This window comes from Eschscholzia californica, unplaced genomic scaffold, assembly GCF_041429995.1.
Source record: "Eschscholzia californica isolate CP2 unplaced genomic scaffold, dmEscCali1.0.p SCAF_2, whole genome shotgun sequence".
In the NCBI taxonomy this organism is placed as follows: Eukaryota; Viridiplantae; Streptophyta; class Magnoliopsida; order Ranunculales; family Papaveraceae; genus Eschscholzia; species Eschscholzia californica.
Genome location: NW_028238309.1, coordinates 2,263,438 through 2,283,565, shown reverse-complemented (window position 1 = coordinate 2,283,565; position 20,128 = coordinate 2,263,438). Strand labels below are relative to the sequence as shown.

The 20,128-nt window shown below is 35.3% G+C and overlaps 4 protein-coding genes across 6 annotated transcripts; 2 read left to right on the top strand and 2 right to left on the bottom strand.

Moving 5' to 3' along the window:
- The first annotated feature begins 90 nt into the window (after positions 1-90).
- On the top strand, positions 91-7,660 carry LOC147555186 (histone acetyltransferase GCN5-like). Its single transcript, XM_086661629.1, has 14 exons — positions 91-1,150; positions 2,304-2,368; positions 2,502-2,582; positions 2,690-2,761; positions 3,170-3,338; positions 4,037-4,080; positions 4,183-4,282; positions 5,154-5,222; positions 5,864-5,918; positions 6,097-6,209; positions 6,619-6,712; positions 6,982-7,123; positions 7,212-7,306; positions 7,403-7,660. Exons 1-13 carry the CDS (start codon positions 518-520, stop codon positions 7,270-7,272), a joined length of 1,698 nt encoding a protein of 565 aa, XP_086517755.1. The 5' UTR covers positions 91-517; the 3' UTR covers positions 7,273-7,306; positions 7,403-7,660.
- Positions 7,661-7,784: 124 nt separating this feature from the next.
- On the bottom strand, positions 7,785-10,361 carry LOC147555185 (light-inducible protein CPRF2-like). Of its 2 annotated transcripts, none has more exons than XM_086661631.1 (6): positions 9,871-10,361; positions 9,411-9,468; positions 8,920-9,136; positions 8,681-8,756; positions 8,454-8,579; positions 7,785-8,368 (listed from the first exon to the last, which is right to left on the bottom strand). In XM_086661631.1, the coding sequence occupies exons 1-6, from the start codon at positions 10,234-10,236 to the stop codon at positions 7,952-7,954; spliced, it is 1,260 nt and encodes a 419-aa protein (XP_086517757.1). In that variant the 5' UTR covers positions 10,237-10,361; the 3' UTR covers positions 7,785-7,951. The 2 variants fall into 2 exon arrangements, with proteins under 2 accessions (XP_086517757.1, XP_086517756.1); XM_086661630.1 differs by having other exon boundaries at positions 8,920-9,154; positions 9,871-10,292.
- Positions 10,362-11,976: 1,615 nt separating this feature from the next.
- On the bottom strand, positions 11,977-14,559 carry LOC147555184 (vacuolar ATPase subunit F family protein). 2 transcript variants are annotated; one of them, XM_086663091.1, is made up of 5 exons: positions 14,351-14,559; positions 13,848-13,926; positions 12,924-13,005; positions 12,551-12,633; positions 11,977-12,340 (listed from the first exon to the last, which is right to left on the bottom strand). In XM_086663091.1, exons 2-5 carry the CDS (start codon positions 13,908-13,910, stop codon positions 12,176-12,178), a joined length of 393 nt encoding a protein of 130 aa, XP_086519217.1. In that variant the 5' UTR covers positions 13,911-13,926; positions 14,351-14,559; the 3' UTR covers positions 11,977-12,175. The 2 variants fall into 2 exon arrangements, with proteins under 2 accessions (XP_086519217.1, XP_086519218.1); XM_086663092.1 differs by having other exon boundaries at positions 14,280-14,430.
- Positions 14,560-15,176: 617 nt separating this feature from the next.
- PNSB5 (NAD(P)H dehydrogenase 18) lies at positions 15,177-17,303 on the top strand. The gene is made up of 5 exons (XM_086661611.1): positions 15,177-15,606; positions 15,690-15,753; positions 16,413-16,475; positions 16,712-16,770; positions 16,901-17,303. The coding sequence occupies exons 1-5, from the start codon at positions 15,370-15,372 to the stop codon at positions 17,129-17,131; spliced, it is 654 nt and encodes a 217-aa protein (XP_086517737.1). The 5' UTR covers positions 15,177-15,369; the 3' UTR covers positions 17,132-17,303.
- The last annotated feature ends 2,825 nt before the right edge of the window (positions 17,304-20,128 follow it).

Here is a 20,128-nt window from a genome sequence, read left to right as displayed (position 1 = left end):
TTGAACCAAACGCTTAAAGTTTTCAATAAGCGCTTAAAATATGCTAAAAGCTGGCTTTTAGCTTTTTTTAAGCGGAGCCAAACGAAGCCTAAGTCGAAAAAATCAATCGGTCAGACTCGAGCGGAAAGCCGATTAGTGCCTGTTGTCCGCGTCCGTCCAACTAAATTTGGCGGTCCGGACAAGTAATGTCCATTTGGGACGCGGGAAGCCCACGGATACATCGGACTCTGGCGGTTTGTGGGCGGATCCGGGCTCACAGGCCTTGTTCCAAAGAAACTCTCCTGGGTCCCGCTTATATAATCAGATATATTATCCATTTACCGTCCCAAATATTTTTCCCAAACCACGTAGCAAGTAGAGTAATTAGTTACAGAAATTTCATCTTCCTCGTCATCTTCATTCATATCTTCCTAACTTGAAATTGAAATCTCTCTATCAATTAATTTGTTTCCTTTTCAAAACCCTAGACTTTTTTTTTTTAATAAGAACTCATCAACAACAACATAAACCCTAGAAAATGTCAGCACATTCAGCACATTCAACAGCACCAATTACTAATTCAATTCGATCTAGAACAACAACAACATCACAACAAACTCCATCTCCATCACATTCAGCTTCAGCTTCAATTTGTTCATCCATTCATAATAAACGTAAATTAACAACATCAGAAGATTACTTACCCTTTTCTTATTCAGATACTACTAGAGACGGTGGTGTTCTTACTTCAAACGACGACGATCCTGAAAGTATAACAACAAGAGGAGAAAGAGGAGAAAGAGGAGGAGGAAGTGTCTTTACTGATTTTGAAAACGATTCAGAAGAAGTACTTGACGAAGAAGATGAAGAAGAAGATAATGATTCAATGAGGGTTTTTACTTCTTCTAGGTTAGATAATAATAATAATAATCCAGCAAAGCTTGCTAAGTTAAGGCAAAAAAATTACTCATTAAAAGCTAATCCTTTGAGAGAGATTAGCAAAGGGGAACGTGGTAATGGTTCTGGATTACAGACTAATTCTTCGACCGCAATTAGGTCGAATTCATCTGTGGGGATTGTTGTTAAGGATGAATTGGTAAAGGGAATTTTCACTGATAATATTCAGTCAACTGGAGCTTATAGTGCTAGGGAAGAAAGCTTGAAGAGAGAGGTAAAGATAAAAAAAAAAACAATTTTTCATTTCATTTTTAGGTTTTGTGGGTTTTGGATAATAGTGTCTATAATTTGAAAGTATAATGGGAATTGAATCTTTGAAAAAGTTTATACATATTAGTCAAGTGATTGACTCTTAGGGAATCAAGTTTAAACTTTAACATGAAGATGCCTAAAGTTATTGCTTTAATAAGTTTGAAATGAAAGTAAACTAATAGATGTTGTAGTTCAAGATTCAGCCATGTCATTGTTATATAAATTTCGATACTTGGGGATGGGGTTAAATTGCATTTTCGTATTGCTAGAAGTACGTCTTGTCTACTAGTTAACCACTACAACTAAATGTATGATTATACGAGGCAAAAACTAGAAGCTTAGAGCATCATCTCCAATGCAACACTCAACAAAAACTCAATTAATCCAATGTGTCAAGTATGAATTGAGTTTCTCTTTCCTAGGTGACATTATTGAGATACTCAATTCAAAATTCTTCTCCAATGCAACACTAAAAAAAACTCAACATTTACTTTAGATTTCCTCTTATTTCTTATTTTAACATATAAAATGGTGATGTGGACCAATTGAGATACAACAATAAATGTTGAGATACTCAAAAGAAAACTAAATGTATCTCAATATTTATTGTTGCCACATCATATTAAGATTGTAGTTGACTGTTGCATTGGAGAGTGTTTTTTGTTAAAAACTCAAGTAATCCTACATGTCAAATTGAGTTTTTCAAGTTGAGTGTTGCATTGGAGATGCTCTTACTAATGCATAACAGTCTATTTAATTGGCAGTAGTTTCTTTTTCAGTTTTTGGTAATCTTGAAATCGTGTAAACTTATTCATTGATTTGTTAATGAGGCAATTTGTTATAATGCTTAGTTTAGTTCTTGGTTCGTAATGTATTTACCTTTTTGAACCATAGAAGTTGTTTTAATTAGCTACTTCTGAATACAATCTAAAGGAATGTTGTTATAAATTGAGGGAAGTGTAGATAAAAACTTGTATATGAGTTCAACGAAGTGAAAAAGTGAATGACGCAAATGGGACTGTGGGAATATAAATAGTGTTTAGTTATTACAATTTCTCTGTACATGATACGCTAGATTGCATTTTTATTGTGCTGATGTTTAGGTTTATTGGCAGGAAGAAGCAGGTCGACTCAAGTTTGTATGCTTTGCAAATGACGGAATTGACGAGCATATGATTTGGTATCTCATTTAATTGAATCTACGAAGAATCTGAAACCATATAACTTCCATATGTACTTGTTCTTACTCTTAGTTTATGTCACTTATGCGGTTTGAATTACTCTGACTTCTTGCCTTTCTCCCTTTCTACCAGGTTGATAGGATTGAAGAATATCTTTTCAAGGCAACTACCAAATATGCCCAAGGAATACATTGTTCGTCTTGTAATGGATAGGTCGGCATCTTTAAAACTTTGGGAAACATTTGAAATTTGCCATGTTTTTGTCAGCAAAAAAATTATTTCATACTCGATAATCAAATAACCATGTTGGCCTTTTGCAGAAGCCACAAATCTGTAATGATTATCAAGAGTAATGTGGTAGTTGGAGGCATCACGTATCGTCCCTATCTCAGGTAAACTAGTGATATATATATATATACTTAGTGCATCATTTTCTTTGACTAAAATCAATTTGTAATGATACCATAATTTCATTCTTTTTTCTTATTAAAAAGTACTGCTGATTTGCTGTTCATGTATAGAATGAGTTCATGTGTCCTGTTCTCCTAGTAGTGTTATGACTTATGACACAATATATAGCTAACATATAAATGTTTTCGGAATTCTGAAGGATCTTGATAGTGAGGCCTCCTTAATTTAAAACACTGAATTGGGGTTTTAACTTCTACTTCGGCTTCATGCATTTGCTTGTCTTGAGAAAAAAACTTATTACTCAATTAGATAATGATTTTACATTGCACTCTATTTGATAGGGGTTTAATTTTTTTTTTCGTGTAACATCATTTTTTGGAGTTTTGCAGTCAAAAATTTGGGGAGATAGCGTTTTGTGCAATTACAGCAGATGAGCAGGTAAAAGGCTATGGAACAAGATTGATGAATCAATTAAAACAGCACGCTCGTGACGTTGATGGGCTCACTCATTTTCTAACTTATGCAGACAACAATGCCGTTGGCTATTTTGCTAAGCAGGTTTTTAGTTTTCTGAATCGCCTTAAATGTATTCCGTGCAATTTATTTCGACTGATGTCTTTTACTTGTATTTGTTTTCGGTTTATGGTGTGCCTTATTCACTTTTGTTTCAGAAGACCTCTATAACTGATCCATGTATGGGGCAGTGGGGTAGAGGAGTCTAATTTTTCTAACGTTTTAGAAAATGACTTCTTTATAAATAGCAAATTAGTCAAGAAATTCACGTGTACATGATATCGTACTATATTATAAATATAGTTATTTGAATGATCAAACACTGTAGTCACTCAAAATGGGACTAAACCAGAAAGGTAACCGAGAATGAGAAACTGAAAAGTCATTAGCTCCTATAATTTACCACTATTCTTAGTAATCTCTCAAATCTGAACCTAAACATTTCAAATTACTTCCTAGGCTACCCAAGAAAGATATAATTTAGGTAAAATTAGGAGGCATACTGGATAAAAACTTTACAACAGTACCACACTACCACTTACATTTTTGTTTTTCTTTTTCACTTTCCATGAACTTCAAAGCATACACAGTGTTCTTTCTTACTTTAGCATCATCAGATATAGTTGGCAAGTAATGCGTGGCAAGTAATCTATTTAATAGTATCCATCTACTTATGTTTGTTTAACATTATTGATTTTATCAAAATTTTGAAAGAATACTAAAATCTGGGCTCTCATTGATAGGGGTTCACGAAGGAGATTTATTTGGAGAAAGATATCTGGCGAGGGTATGGTTAAATTTCAATGATATGCATTCAAATACTTCCGAGATGAACTATTCTCAAAGTCTCAATAAATTGATGTATGAATGAAATTTCTTCACTTTTCAGGATTATTAAAGACTATGATGGAGGAATCCTTATGGAATGCAAAATTGACCCTAAGCTTCCGTACACTGATTTGTCAACTATGGTTCGTCGACAGAGGCAGGTAATGTCAAACATTGTTTACTCAATCTGATACAATTCTGTAGATGTATCATCTCTTACATTAGAGAGCATGTAGAGCTACTAAATAAGGCAGTGACACCATTATGAGGATTGAAAACCAACAAATCATAGAGTCATCTTCTTTAAAAATCTTGCTCGATTCTTTTCTACTTTTAAGGATACCCCTGCCTCAAAGCAGGGGCGGATTCGGGGGAAGGGGTGGGGGGGGGGGGGGGGGGGGGGTCCCCTGGCCTCCGCCCATTTTTTTCCTTAATATTAGTCAGAAAAAAATTATGTATACATATTTATGTATGTGTATTACTTTACCATAAAAAGAGTGGTAGCTTAGTGGTTGTTGGTTTATTTGAAGCATAGGATGGTAGCAGGTCTTAGGTTTAAACCCCCTCACATACACCTTTTGTTTTCTTTAGGAAGATAATTTGTGTATGAATTTTAGCATTCTATAATATCACTTGGCCTTCAAAAAAGAAACAAAAATATTTGTTCGACCATTAACATATATAGTTGAACGATTGTATTCACGCTAGATATTATCTTCTCTGCAACTAGTCATACGAATCGATTTTTCTTTGTACCTTTTTAATTTATGGTCAACTCTGTCTAACGTAAAATTTTGGCTACACCCTTGATTAGATATAGATCCATAGTACTCTGTACTATATAATGTATTTGTGTTGTTAATTTTTCTCTCGGTAATCACTGTTTTTGCAATGATTTCCCCTTTGGTATATAACTTCGCAACCCTAGGTCTGAATCCTGGATCCGTCACTATTTGAAAGATGGGATATACTTAGAAATCGGTTTTTAACATAATCTAAAATATTGCTCTCTTGATTTGTTTGTAATGCCAGGCAATTGATGGAAAGATACGAGAACTCTCTAACAGTCACATTATTTACCCAGGAATTGACTTTCAAAAGGTATTAATATTACTTAACTGCTACAGTTTTCTGCTTTCAAATCTCTTATTAATTTTATGGCATGCTCATCAAGAAAATGCTATTCGCATTTGATAAATACGGTAGTTGGTGTATACATGAAGGAAATACAACTTTATGTGGTAAGCAATAAACCATCTCTTAGCATATTAAGTTTATTTCAGGCACAGCCTATTACCTTTTCTTCCAACATCTATGACAGGGTATTTGTATCTACAAGACTACAACCATATGTAGATAGACTATAGTTATCTTTATTCGGATTCTCTGAAGAACGGAAAGAATAATGTATTGAAATACATAAAGGGACCATGATTGCACACCATATTTGTTTTGCTTCTCTTATTGCAAAGTATGTTTCATCATGATATGTCTCTTGATGCTTAGGCTTGACAAATGTTGCACATTATTGGTAATGGTATTAGCTAGATCACTCTTTATAGACGTCTTTCTTTGAAAAGAAAGTTCCTTATTCACATGTCACAGCTAAGCAATGTAAATTAATTAATGCCTTTTATTCTTATTAATATATAGACTCCTCATTCCTAAAGAAGCCGATAATTCGACATATATTTAGTGATAGTCATGGTGTATAACTGTCATTGGTATCTTTTGTCTTTCAGAAAGAAGCTGGTGTCCCGAAAAGAATCATCAAACTCGAGGATATCCCTGGATTGAGTAAGTAAATTAAAACTAGTGATACCTTGGTCATATGCTTCCTTTCTGTTGATGCTCTCAGTTCTTGGCACGACCGCGACATGCTAGTTTTTCCTCCAATCCATGATTATAACTGTTCATAGAGATATGGATCTATTGGAATTCTAGTATACTGAACGGAGAATAATCTGTTCAACAGGAGAAGCTGGGTGGACTCCTGAACAGTGGGATAGCCAGAGTAGGGGAATAAGTTCTACAGACAGTACCTTATATCGCCAGTCATTGAATAACTTCATGCTCACACTTCTCAAGGTAAGTTCACGGTCTCCTCTAATTGGTTTCCTCTTCTAGAAAAATTATTGCTAGATCCTTTATTTCTGAAGGTAAGTTTTGGTACGAATGGTGGGAGCTTCCATCCAAACTTCACTTTCTTTATAAGAAATGCTGCCACTAGACCGGTTACTGTTTTGAGGAGTTTATCAACATAGATGGTAAATATAGGAGGAACCTAAAAATCCACAATTCCACATTGTACGTGACCTCACCCGTTCAGAACAATAAAAGTGCATAAAGGAGGTTCAGTTTTCAATTGGATGAAGATAATGGATTTTACCTCAATTCAGAAGTTATTAGCTGCCACTTAAGAAGCTAAAAAATAGGCACCACTCAAGTATCATTCTGTTCGCACTGTTTGATTTAATTTTGTTGTTGTTCACAATAGATGATACAAGAGAATCCTGACGCCTGGCCTTTCAAGGAACCAGTTGATGCGCGGGATGTGCCTGATTACTATGATGTCATCAAAGATCCTGTTGGTAAGATAGTTCTGTCTACTGGTATTATTTCATGTTAAGTTCGTACACTGTATTTCATAAATTAACAAAATCAAACTCCAGCTTACCCATTTATTGCACGAAATTCTTTCTCAAGCTCGCCTATAATAATGCTAATATATTAAGTTTGCAGCATCAGTTGGCTCTTCCTTTTAGAACTGTTGAACCGAATATAGAACCTTGGATCCTTGAAATAGACCCGCATATCCAACCATAGTTACCATATTTAATTGATTGTTTTGGAACTGCAGATTTAAAGATGTTATCGAAGAGGCTTGAATCAGGGCAATATTATGTTACACTCGAGATGTTTGTTGCCGATGTTAAGAGGATGTTTGCTAATTGTCACACCTATAACTCTCCAGAAACCATATACCACAAATGTGCTACTAGGCGAGTCTCGTTCTTTTGTCTTTTTTTTTCTTTAGAGTAGGAGCTGCTTGTGTCAATTGATTTAAATGTTCACTTTGATGCATGTTAGGCTGGAAAAATTCTTCTTGAGCAAAGTGGAATCTGGTCTTCAAGCCAGTAGCAAAAACTAGCTAGAGAGAATATATAATCCATACTCCGGAATAGGTACACAATCTTGTATTATACTATTATGAATTTAAGACTTGTTTGTTATCGATAAAACTAGTGTTCTCAAATCTTATCATTTGTTTGAACGAACAGGCATGTTGTTCAATATGGACTCGAGCGGGAATCAGAGATGTATTACGACGGAAAATTTACTAGGATATATAGAGACATACAAGAAAGATCACGTCTACTAATGTGGTAAAAGTATTTAACTTTCAGGGTGGGAGACGAAATTGTTGTTTTGTTATCGTCTCCCTAACCCGTTCATTTATATTTACAGGAAGAATCTTGAGTATTTGATAACCTAAATTAAAACAAACTGATTATGAAATAAAAGTTGCTTCAAACTTAGCAGGTTGACCTTTAAATGATTTATGAATGTTCTGTTTAGTTTCTGTTAACAATTTCCTGATAAGGGTCTTAGGCTAATGCCAATGTTGAATAAGGAGACAGAGACTAGGTTCTCAGGTATATAAAGATCAGTAAGGTTCAATTAGATATTTCATTGTCATTTCAACAAACTAATCTGGAAAAAATGAAGAACATTGAGTTCGAGCCCTGTTAGGGCCACTCCATAAAAACACAGAAGTACAATAACTATCTCAATCTACATCTCATAAATTGAAGAATCCTTTTAGGGTTTTAGTCTAGGCTTTTCTGGTGTGTTTCCAAGTTCCACGTTGGATCCCACTGTTCAGGGTTGTTAGCCTGGTTTGTTGTTCCTTCGCCACGAATCCGCTTCTGCAGATGTTCCAAACTGGCAACTCGCTGCATAGAAAATGTTCGGCCCATTTTGTTTCCCCCAATCGAATTCTGAACCTCTTCAACAGGAGGAGAATCCGGCAAACTGTTGTTGGCTCCCTCATCATTTTGAGTGCTCGGAGAGGGCTGGTAGATGGGCTGTTTGGGGTTATCTTGCAGGTAAACGGCAGCATCAGCAGATGTCTCAGATGGGCTACTACCATCGAACTGCATTCCCCCTACCGATATTTCAGAGCTGGCTTGGATCATCGGATTTTGACCTGTTACTCTCTTAACAGTTTCTTCAGCCATCTTCACCTGAAAATTAGCAGGCAAAAGAGATGGAGAACTAAGATACTATCAAGTTCCAAAAGTTACTCGATACAGTAACAGAGTAACGCACCTTTGCTTTGAGTGTTTCGACATCTGCTTGCAGGATTCTATTGTTTATCGCTTCCGTGTTGTACTTTTGGCTTATATCAGTTAGACGATTAAGTAACGAAGCGTTTTCGACTCTTAACTGTGCAACCTAAAGAATGGCATTCAAAAGAACTCTTCAGGACAATAAGTGAATATCTACCAAAAATGGCAGATAGAGTCAACAGATAGAGTCAACAGATAGAGCCAAACCTGTGTTTCAAGCTCACTCAAGTGTGATTGCTTTCTTCTTCTTGAGCGTCTGGCCGACTCTCTATTCGACAGCATTCTGAGCCACATGACGAGGGTTCAAAAAAAATTAACTGATCAATGAAACAACAGGGAAGTTCTTCTCAAGTTAATGCAGAAATTAAAGCTTCATTACCAAAGAGGTCGGGTTGGTTATGTCGAATAGAAACCAAAATCAAATGCGGAATGCTACTAAGGGTTACCTTCTTATGCGTTTCGCATCAGCAGGATCCATGTTATCGGTTATTTCAGTCTCTCCATCGAGATCACCATCATCATCTGTCTGATCTCTCGACGAGGCACTAGTCGTTGGTCTAGATTGACCAGCTACCGATTTTTTCTGCAGCACAGGTAAAGCTGGAACACCTATCGGCCTCTGAACAATCTTTTCTTGTTCAGTGGAGAAACCATGTCCAGATCCTGCAAGGTAAGAAACAACTACTCGACTTGAGCTTATAACATAGTGGGTTTATCTTCTTGTTGGTGTCATTATCGGATAAAACGCAGAAACATGTATGAATTTCATCTCTCATGGAACGATGGAAACTCTAAAAACTCGAGCTTTTTGACATGTCAAATATGAAACCTAGAAAGTAATGAACTTCCTATATCGATCAAAATAACACAAGTCGATATGCAATTACAGTAGTGTTTCTTCTGCAAACTGGCTAGGACAAACAATGAACTGTTGTACCTGAAGCTTGTCCACTTTGAGGTAAAGAAGTAGAGACTTTAGGTTTTAAAGCAGAAGCCTGTCAACATGATATTGGAACATATGATCAGATTAATACAGAATCGTATAATAATCGAAAACCATCGAAACGAAAGGTACAAACCGAGAGAGCATTACAAAAAACTCCATATAAATTTGTTTAGATCAAATGGGTATCAAGATTGAAGCTCAATCGAATCGAATGATTATGGTGTTAACCAAGGAATTAAATTTCGAAATATTTTTCCATTTCCAAGTCTACCTAAATTTTCATCAGAAACTAAAATTTAATTAAATTTCTCTTAAAAATGTCTTGTTGAGCAAGTAAATTTCGAAATATTTGTCTACCCAAATTTCATTTCGAAATGAAAATTTTTCTGACTTGTGAAAGAATTGGGTAACCAAAAAGAGAGAGAAAATTTCTCAGTAATTCTCACCGTACCCTAGACAAAGCAACAGCAGCACAAGCCATTTCAAGACGACGTTTAAGAATTTCTTGATACTCTTCCGAATCTATTGGAACATTAGCTGAAATATCATATTTCGGCGGAGCCGGTGGAACCGGTGGCGGCGGAAGAGGAAGAGAAGGTTGAGGGTTTTGTTGTAAGGTGTCATCTGCTTCTTGAAGAAATCTTTGAAAAGCCCATTCTGATGAACTTCTACTCATTTTTGTATCAACTGTTATAATAGGTATTGTTGTTGATGAAGACGACAATGATGGTTGTTGAGACGACGGTGGTGGTGGTGGCGGCGCCGCCGAAAAAGGGTCGGAGATTTCCTCCACTGAAAACACCCTATCCATTCGCATTTTCGTTTGTTAATTTTTTTTTTCTCTCTCTAGAATTGGGTGGGTATTTGTTGTTTATATTCGATTTGATAAGAAGAGAAGACTTTTTGTATTAGTCGTGTTTATCAAATTGTCATTGACTCCCACGACATTAATCTTTATGTGTCCCTAATATTCCTCCTAGGCCAATGCTAAATAAACACCTAAAAATTCGAACGAAATATTGTGATAAAAAAATGTGACATTTCAGAATTAGTCATTCACGATATAATGTATAATCAGCACCCTTATGAATACTTAGTTGTTGTTCCGAATTAGTCATGTTAGATTATGTGTACATAGTGTCTCCGAACAAATTTATATCATTAAAATTTTACGAAATTTTATTTTTCTTTAGAGGCTCTGGTTTACAACTGTTAAGCTTCTAACGGCGTGTTGTTGGTGTAAAACACAAACTTGTGAAATTTAGTGACAAATATTTCCGCTTGTCTTACGAAATATATTTTGTTACAAAAATTTGAACCACCCAATCTATCAAACATGGGTAAAGGAATTTTATGTGAATATTTATTTTTCTTTTTTCTACAAGAATTTCAAAATAAATGATTGGATATCGAAGGCCCCCCCAGGCCATGAAATAGAAAGCGAGTTTAAGGGACCGGAAAAAGAGAAAGCGGAAGGGAGACATGTCGGGCCACCAAAATTCACCACTTGCCTTGTGGATGAGAGAAGAGTTATCCACCACCTATATAACAAATAGCCCTAAAATTTAACACGAAGAAAAGGGGAAAAAATGTTGTACTACTAAACTATATCCACTTGCTAAAAATCACTTGAAAGTGAAGTAACACTACTCTCCCTCTTTCTCTCTCTCAAATGTTTTTGAATTGAAAATGCAATTTACTTGTCATCCATCACCAACAACCTAGTTGTTCAGTGCATCTACTCTGTAATGCGGACGTCTCAGGTTTTCTCATAGAAGTCAAAATTTAAGAATATTGAATTTGAATATAAATAAAAAATAGTATTTTCTGTGGACTTTAGATCAGTAATAATTCGGCAATTATTGCGTTTATCAAAAGTATCGATGTATAAATGTCTTTCTAATGACTTCTTTTGTAGTCAATATTCAAAAAAAAAGAAAATTACTTTTCAGTTAAGCAACTTTTTTTTTTTGGAAATAGCTAAGCAACTTAAAAGAAAAGATGATAACCCTTCAAATGTTTTTTTTGTTGAAATACCCTTTGAATGTTGTTAGATTGAAAATGATTCACTAAAACGGTCTCTCGAAAACAATTTACTTTTCCTCTAAGCAAGTTAAAAGGAATGATAAGGACACTATTCCAACCAGCAATATATTCACTTTTAATTTGTTTGTAGAATAATTATATTTTGTGGATAAACTTTTAGAACTTTTTGTCTTATACTAAATCATCCACAAATATATGGAAGGGAAAAAGTGAACAAAGTTTATGGTTAGAAATTTTGTTGCTTTTATTCCACTATTTTTATAAGCCACAAAACCAAGAATGTTTCAAAATTCAAAATGTAGGTCCCCATTGAGGAATTTTGAAATAGGTCTGCTTCTATTTGCTCGAAAATCCAAAAAAAAAAAAGAATTGATTACGAAAAAATATCACGTCCCATCAGATACATGGACATGGAGCCACTTTTTCGGACATGACTTGCGAACGATTTCTAAAGAAAATTCAAGCCCACACCCAAAATTATAAGAATAGAAAACTAGAATAACTCGAGTTCTTTCTTAACAAAGACGTCTCAAGTGAGGCTTCCACAATAACTTGTTTGATTAAAATGTCACAACCATTGTTTTCAATCTGCAATTTTTATTTGGATAATAAACAAAAGAGAAGCTAGACAATACATTAGAATGAGATACGAAAGAAGCTGAAGTTCGAATCCACGATAAATGCAGTAGAAGGCGTATTCATCTCTCTACCTAACGCCTGTCTGAAGCCACAGATTCAGAAGAGAATAGGTATTTCACTCGAGAAAGAACAGAGTCGTGTGTTGGATCATATGGATGGTCCTTGGAAGGAATCTCTAGAATTGCTGGGACCGGCTTGTTGTAGCTATCAACTAAGAACCTTATCATGTTTGCCACCTGAAATAACAAATACATATATAAAATCGACAGGAATTTGCCTCTTCGTGTAAGTGAAAATTCAGATAAAGGTAATGTTTCCATTCTTATTTTATCGAAAAGAACCACAGAAACCATAAAAATGGGAAAAAAATGATGCAGTTGAAAATCTAGATGGACTGGTCATGCTTGTAAAGATAAAACTTGAGTCTTGGATCTAGATGAACTTACATATTGGCTAATCAACACGATAGCAATATCTTCCCTTGTAGTAAAATCTTTGAATGCATCTTCAATTGCTTTCACAGTTGTTTCTGAATCAAAGCCGATTATATAAAGAACATTATATTATGCAGTGATATGTAAAGTACATTTATAGAGGTACTAGAATGCTTTTCTCAGAATGAAATAGTTGTTCCAAGATTCATGTTTCTCCCATCAATAAAAAGAGATAATAGATATGATATAGGTGATAGTTTATGTTCTGATGGAGGTATAGAAAATCGATATTACATCGAATGATCGAGTAGCTTACGGGCATGCACATGTGTTCGTTGCAGCAAGAATTATTATAAGAAAGATACATCAAAGTTCATGAACATACTTGAGTCGACGATTAGGTAGTTGGTATTTCTCCGCAAGTCAACATTACCCACTCCAGCGAGTAGGAAGCCAGTAATAGTATCCTACAATGAAAATAACCTGTGTCAGAAAGGGCTAAGCAAACAAAAACTGCATATGCTTATTATTTGTATCTATGTATTATGTAATTCCCCAAGCAGTAAGCTTTTCTTTTCGATGGTATCTAAATTATCTAATCACGTAGTCCAAGTCTTGCCTATGTAAGATAATGATCCATATAATAACTAATAGAACATATAACTAATGTGAACACAAAATGCTGCACAAAAAGTTTAGTAATGGAACTAACACCTACTATTCTAGGTGATGTTGGAATATAACACTTTCAAACAGCTCTTTAACATCTTTAACAAGCATAAGTAAAGAAGCACTACTCATGAAATTATAAGGTTGAAGAAGGGAACTCCAAAGTGGTAATCTAATGGAAAACGGGTTAATGAGGATGAAAGAAAAGGATTGATCGGTTCGTGATGGTTCACATCTCATTCATTTTTCTTCCAAGAAAAAAAGACGTGACATAATATTTCCTTATCCTTTTGTCTCCTTTTACTTTATTTATGTATCTTCAAGGTTTTAATGGGCATTTCAATTTTCAGGTAAGAGTACGCTTTCCCGTGTTAGATCGTCAAAGTTACAAGTGAAAGCTTAGAATGAGCAAAACACTATGAACCATAACTCATAAAGTTTGTACTTTGTAGCATGAAAATAAACCGAAATATTGGTTGATTCTATTAAAATCTAAGTTTAGTGAACAAACTAAAGACGAAAGTAAATCGAAATAGTGGTCGATTCCTCTAAAGCGAAGTAAATGTTCATAATCAACCAATCAAATATTCAATCACATGATTTTTCTTAAGAGTTAAGGAATTCGATTGAACACCCATACCTCGTCAGCTATCATAGCAATGAGAGCTGAGTTGTTCGACGAAACTCCACCTCTATTCGCCATCTAAGTTGATACTACTCTGTGAATGAAATCAAAGTAATTAGACTAATTGATAATAATAATCAAAGTAATAACAGTTAACAATTAAATAAACAGATCAACAATTAAATAAACAGGGAAGAAACTACAAAATCAAGATTAAGTTCTTAAAGAACATCAATTAAGACAATTAGATATGCTTGATTAGTCAATTCTTCAGTATACAAACTAAAAACAGAACATCAATGAAGAAACAAAAAACCCTAATTCCTAAGATCCCCAATAGATATAAACCCTAAAACTACACTATTAAAAAGAATCAGAACCAGTAGAAAAACTAATATCAGGCAGCATTAGAGAAGTTGACTTGAATTGAATGAGGATGATAATAACCTTATTAGATCAAAACAAAGTGACGAAGATTCAAATAGAAATAAACCCTAATTTAGAACGAGGGAAGAAACCTTTTTTCTTCTGTAATTTCTTCTTCTTTTTCTTCCTCTGTTGGATCGAGAGAAACACAGATATAGATCGGGGAAGGTTTGATAATGAAAAGAGATATTCGGGTTTTGTTTTGTTTTGTTGCGGGTTTCTTAGCCGCGTGCACGAGGCCCGACTAGTGGTGGCCAATGGTTCGTGTCCCGTTCTGGTACCCTAGACACAGACCGGGCCCAGGGTGGCGCACCGTAGTCACATCCCTTTTTTAATTTTCTGATTTTTCAAAAACTAAGTTACACACAAAAATATATCGGACTTATGAACATAACTCTCTTATTTTTGTCATAGTTTTTGTATTTCAATATGTCAGATAAATTTGACGTATCCCATGTGTGTTTGGTTGACTAACGTCAACCAGAGTTTCACATAACATGTCTTGTTGTCGCGACATATGTTGTATTGTGCCAACTTTTGTGTTTTTGATCGTGTTTCGTGCAACACGGTCTGATGACCACCTTTAGACACAACAAGAATGAGGTTTTGGCACTCCAAACCCGTCAACTGCCTGTTAGGACAAGGATCCGGACGACCACCTTTAGTTGCAATAGGTCTAGGCTTTTGGCTCCTCATATACGATAACCGTTTGTTAAGATGGGGACACGCCTCGACCATGTTGTGCGTAACCCACCACAAATACACTTTGAAATACTGATTATTTCTGCGGGAGATTGAGGTGCTCGCTGATACATCGCACCTAACCAAGGGTTACCGCGGCAATGACATGACTATGCCACGGCAATGAGCCGTTGTTGTGCCCAGACTTAAGAGTCGGTCACGCCACGACACGTTGGTCAGCACCAGTTTTTCTCCCACGGCTTACAAATCCTGCGGCTCAGTAAAATCTCTAATAGATAAGGTTTCAGGATGGTGAACTCTGTTCACTCAAAAGAAAATCCAAATTTCATAAAAAATTGAAAAAAAAACAAACAATAATGAAATTTGAAAGGTGGGTAATTTAGAGGTGATTACTAGAAACCAGAAAACAATGGTGGTTTCTTCAACCCCATCTGTTCTTGCACTCAATTCAAACCCCAAAAGCTCCATTATTAGGAACTTGAACTTCTGTTATGAGAAAACACAAGTTGGTGGTGGTGGTTTTGTGAGTCTGAATTTGAGTAGAAAGGGTAAAAACTCAACAAGATTGAATGCTGGATTGACTGATATTGAACCTGATCTTGTTGAAGATAAACGTGATCCTTGGGCTACTAATGGAATTGATATTGTCTCTCTCTCTCTCCCTTCATCTTCTTCTTAATCTTTATCTTCTTAACCAGTATTTTTCATGGGGTTTTGGAAATTTTGTAGGAGGATTTTGTTTTTGGGGAATATGATGGACATCACACATATCATGAAGGCCATGAAAAAAAAGGTAACAATTCTCTGTTTCATTTTCTTTGAAATCCATGTTTAATGATTATCCTCCCACATGGCTCACGAGAGGGTCTGGAGCATGGGCTATAGGTGTGCGCCTAAACTTGCTAAGTGGCGAGGCCTTTTGGGTAGCTCGTGGAACCTTCGCCAAGAACAAAACTCCAATTTGTGTACTTGGGTCTGGGGTGCCAAAAGCGGGTAACTGCTAAGGCTTAGGGTGTTACAAGTTTATGTCAATTTATAGATAACTTGTTTGAATTATTCTTTTTGAGGAAGAAGATGATATAAGGATCTTGAGAAATCCTGTTTGATATTTAGAGTTTTGGGTAACCCATTTATGGATTTGTTAAAGTTTAGGAATTTCTTTAACTTAAAGTTTGTTTCAACAATTTGGATTGATATTAAGGTGATGTCTGTTTTTCTAATCGACTGAATCTAACTCGTGTTCGAAGAAAATGAACTCAAAATTAAACCAAGTCAGCCATTCAAACGCGTTAGACAAAAAACAAACATTTTGAAAGTTGGTCTCGAGTCATCAATTCAGACTATAAGTCAGATTTCAGATCTTATTTAGTATTGTCTTCCTTTCAAAATTTGGCACAATTATCAATTGTTTCATTATTTGTTTTAGCCATTAGTTCTCTCCTTTCATTTCAGCCACATTTTGGGAATCAGTTGCAGAAGAATATAATTCAGCTGAACCACCAACCGGCTTCCAAGGTAATGTCAAAGCGCTCTATGTAATCTGTTTTATTTCAATTGTCCGAATATGAGTCACCCGACTTGAAAATGGATCCAAAATCAGCCTTAATCAATTATTTAGACAAACCAGACCAAAACAAACATTTTGAAATTCGATTTGAGTCAATCTAGACCTCGAGTCAGATGTCATATACGACCCAGGCACTTCTAAAGTTCTAATGGTGTTTGTAACATCAATTGATATCTTCGTGCAGGCTTGATTTCATGGCTCTTCCTTCCAGCAGTAGCTGCCGCATTAGCTTACCATGTTCCGGTAACTCTTATAAGTTATAACCAGTAGTAGTATCACTTTTTGAATTTTTACGTACGAACTCTGCATATACTTTCTAACGAGCTTAGACTTACATATCGAACTTGAATGTTTTTCGTTAATGTTTTTTTAGGGGGAGTACTTATATATCGGAGCGGGTTTGTTTGTGATAATATTTTGCATAATTGAAATGGATAAACCAGATAAACCTCATAACTTTGAACCTCAAATCTATAATATGGAACGAGGAGCTCGTGATAAGCTAATAGCCGAGTATAATACCATGGATATATGGGATTTCAATGAAAAATATGGTGAGCTTTGGGATTTCACTGTCAATAATGAAGATATAGTTAAGAGATAATCAATTCATGTTCTTCTTCAACAAAATATATATGTGTGTATTTTTACATGTATCTACATTTTAAGGGTTAATAAGTTAATGTATCCTTTTTTCGCTCCTTGGTCTCTTAATTTGTTGTGTTCGAGTTTGTAAATAATGACATGTACTTTATTAATCTATGTTTCTCATTCTCCGTACGTGGGTTGTACTTCTAAATACGTTTTCTTACTTCCTTTTGTCGAAAGAAAACAGTAATCAGAATACACATATCAATTTAACTTGTTACATCTTCTGATTGCAGAAGAGTTTATTTTATCTAACTAGCTCTGAACAACTCACCTTAGTTTAGGTTCCTTATATAACTATTGATGATGGATAGTCCAATTTTTTGCACCCAAATGTTCAAATTGGGGCTGTGCCAGTAAAAGGAACTTATTATTTTGAAGAGTAAATATGTCGTGGTGCCTATAACTTATGTCCAGCAAAAATGGGGCATCTAAAGGCGTCATGCTCTTTTGCTCTTAGCCCACCCCTCTCTTGACACTCTTCGTGGCCTCGGATCTGAGTCCGTGCTGTTCAAGCCCAACACGAATTAGATTCAGTCGAAGACTGCCCCAATCCGTAGGGGCGCTAAGAGTAAAAGAGACCTAAGAGTAAAAAAAAGGTGTCTATTAGACGCACTCCAACAAAAGTTATATTTGCAAGATAGTATATTATAAGCCCCCCAACTCGGAGGAAGACAACTTATAATTAAGATCCTCTTTGTTTGTGCGATCTCCATTTTTGAGAAAAAAAGGAAAGGTACCGAAGAAGATGAACAACAATATATGGATATCTACTTAAAAGAACAAAACAATATATCGATATCAAAGAGAGCCGAAAAGCAAACTTAGTAAACCATGTTGATTTGTGCGCGGTAGTAGTTTAGGAAAATTGTTGAAGAAAGGAGCTCCATTGAAAGAGGTCCATTAATAGAACTTGTCCATATTAAACTTACTTTGGTAACAATTCATCCATTTTTGTTCATAAAAAAAAAAACCATTCATCCATTTTTATCCCTTCACAAGCTATGGAGAATAGACACTTAAAATGGTGTTATGACAAAAGTCAAAATTCATAAATTTCTTGCTACTTTGGGGCAAATGAATAAGTGGATGGGACCATAGTTCCAATAGAATGTCGCGTTATTTTTCAGATTTTTTATAGGGACTACAATATCGAGGAGGCCATTAATTTTACAAAAATGAGAGGGAGAGCGAGGGAGAGAGAAAAAGCAAAAGGAGAGGAGAGAGAGTTTGGGTGCTAATGGTTCAATGGTGTGGTCAATAGTAGCGAACTAAAAAAAATGATTATGTTGAAGAAGATGAACGCAAAAAAGAAAAAGAAAGATGGACAACTATAAAAGAAAGAGTTATTTTCCAGATAACCTCAAACTTTGTGACAAGCTTCCTGCCTAGCCCCTAGTTTATCAAAACTACCCGGATGGTCCCCTTATTGAGTTTCCGTTATAACTCCGTTAACCAATCATCATTTCTCTCTCCTCCATCTCATCACCTCTCTGCCACCTCATCGTCTTCACTGGCGAAGGAGACCTTCAAACATAAAAAAATCCTTCTCTCTTCTGTCTCGCTCTAAACAGATCTAGAGAGAGGAGGTACGTTCGCAGACCTTCAAAGGTCTGCGAACATACATCATCTCTCTCTAGATCTGTTTAGAGAGAGAGGAGAGAAGAAATATTTTTTTAAGAGAGAGAGAGGAGAGAGATTTTTTTTATGTTTGAAGGTCGTTGGTAAAGACGAGGAGGTGGCAGTGAGAGGTGATGAGATGGAGGAGAGAGAAATAATGACTGGTTAACGGAATTATAACGATAGCTGAAAAAGGGAGTCATCTAAGTATTTTTAATAACGTAGGAGGCTAGGCAGGAAGCTGGTCATAAAGTTGGGGGCTATTTGAAGAATATCCCTAAAAGAAATTTTCCAGGTCTCCGTAAGAACCATAGTTCTAAACCCAATTAATTATTCAAACTAATTTCTGACAAAATCTTCAAAGCGAACTCGTATCGCTGTTTTTTTCTTCGAGCAATATCACTGTGCCTAAAACACACGTGTTGAAATCTAACTCCAATCTAATGTAGTGATCAATTTTCGTCTATTTTCTCTCCCTCTCTCTCCCTAGTGATAAAGACTAAGAGGGTGTTTGGTTTTTGCACTTATTAAGTGATTTTCACTTATTAAGTGCGGACCGACAATTTTAAGTCGTTTGTTTTTTCACTTAATAAGTGAAAATCACTTCTAAGTGGTGGCAAAGTAAGTGCAAAATAGTAAGCTCCAAGTTGGAGCTTATTATTCTGCACTTACTTTGTAAGTGCTAAAAAGGACATTTCTATCCTTCTCCTAATATTGTAATTACCAATATAATTTTAACTAAGAAGAAAATCTTAAACAATTGATAAATACAAAATCATTTTATGACAAAATCATTTTATGACTTTCGCTATGACTATTCTCTATCTTCACTCAGTATTCACCTAAGTTGTCCTCTTAAATTTTTTTTAACATCTCTTCCTTCACTAATCATGGAACACCCAAACTCCATGATACAACTAAGTTCTTTCACCTTCATAATTCTTAATTATTTACGATTAATATTTTTTACATAACATTCGTAAACCGTAATTTTCTTTTACCTAAACTATCGAACTTATTAGGAATTAGTATAAAATGCTAATGTATAAATACACCAAAGTTAAAACAGACAATTTTCATTTTTATAACATTTAGAATTAATATAAAAATTAAAATCAAGCACTTAGAACCGATGGAAAACAAACGTCATAGCACTTACATTTGATATCACTTACTAAGTGATTATCACTTAGTAAGTGGTAGCACTTGTAAGTGCTAAAAAATCAAACACCCTCTAAATACAACGAATTCAGTCGTTCACGCCGGATCTCAATATCGGCCACCTCCTCTTTTTTTTTTTTCTTCTATAAAACATCCACTTTTAGTTCAACAA

What these genes read in the sequence shown, in the direction of transcription:
- LOC147555186 (XM_086661629.1), top strand. Translation starts at nt 518, where the DNA reads ATGTCAGCACATTCAGCACATTCAACAGCACCAATTACTAATTCAATT. An exon ending in GAGAAAGATATCTGGCGAGG is followed by an intron (nt 4,081 to 4,182) that starts GTATGGTTAAAT and finishes TTCACTTTTCAG; the next exon opens with GATTATTAAAGACTATGATG. An exon ending in TCATGCTCACACTTCTCAAG is followed by an intron (nt 6,210 to 6,618) that starts GTAAGTTCACGG and finishes TGTTCACAATAG; the next exon opens with ATGATACAAGAGAATCCTGA.
- LOC147555185 (XM_086661630.1), bottom strand. Translation starts at nt 10,236, where the DNA reads ATGCGAATGGATAGGGTGTTTTCAGTGGAGGAAATCTCCGACCCTTTT. An exon ending in TCAAAGTGGACAAGCTTCAG is followed by an intron (nt 9,155 to 9,410) that starts GTACAACAGTTC and finishes CAAGTCGAGTAG; the next exon opens with TTGTTTCTTACCTTGCAGGA. An exon ending in GATGCGAAACGCATAAGAAG is followed by an intron (nt 8,757 to 8,919) that starts GTAACCCTTAGT and finishes CATGTGGCTCAG; the next exon opens with AATGCTGTCGAATAGAGAGT.
- LOC147555184 (XM_086663091.1), bottom strand. Translation starts at nt 13,910, where the DNA reads ATGGCGAATAGAGGTGGAGTTTCGTCGAACAACTCAGCTCTCATTGCT. An exon ending in CTACCTAATCGTCGACTCAA is followed by an intron (nt 12,634 to 12,923) that starts GTATGTTCATGA and finishes GCTTTGATTCAG; the next exon opens with AAACAACTGTGAAAGCAATT. An exon ending in TCGTGTTGATTAGCCAATAT is followed by an intron (nt 12,341 to 12,550) that starts GTAAGTTCATCT and finishes TTGTTATTTCAG; the next exon opens with GTGGCAAACATGATAAGGTT.
- PNSB5 (XM_086661611.1), top strand. Translation starts at nt 15,370, where the DNA reads ATGGTGGTTTCTTCAACCCCATCTGTTCTTGCACTCAATTCAAACCCC. An exon ending in CTACTAATGGAATTGATATT is followed by an intron (nt 15,607 to 15,689) that starts GTCTCTCTCTCT and finishes GAAATTTTGTAG; the next exon opens with GAGGATTTTGTTTTTGGGGA. An exon ending in TGAAGGCCATGAAAAAAAAG is followed by an intron (nt 15,754 to 16,412) that starts GTAACAATTCTC and finishes CTTTCATTTCAG; the next exon opens with CCACATTTTGGGAATCAGTT.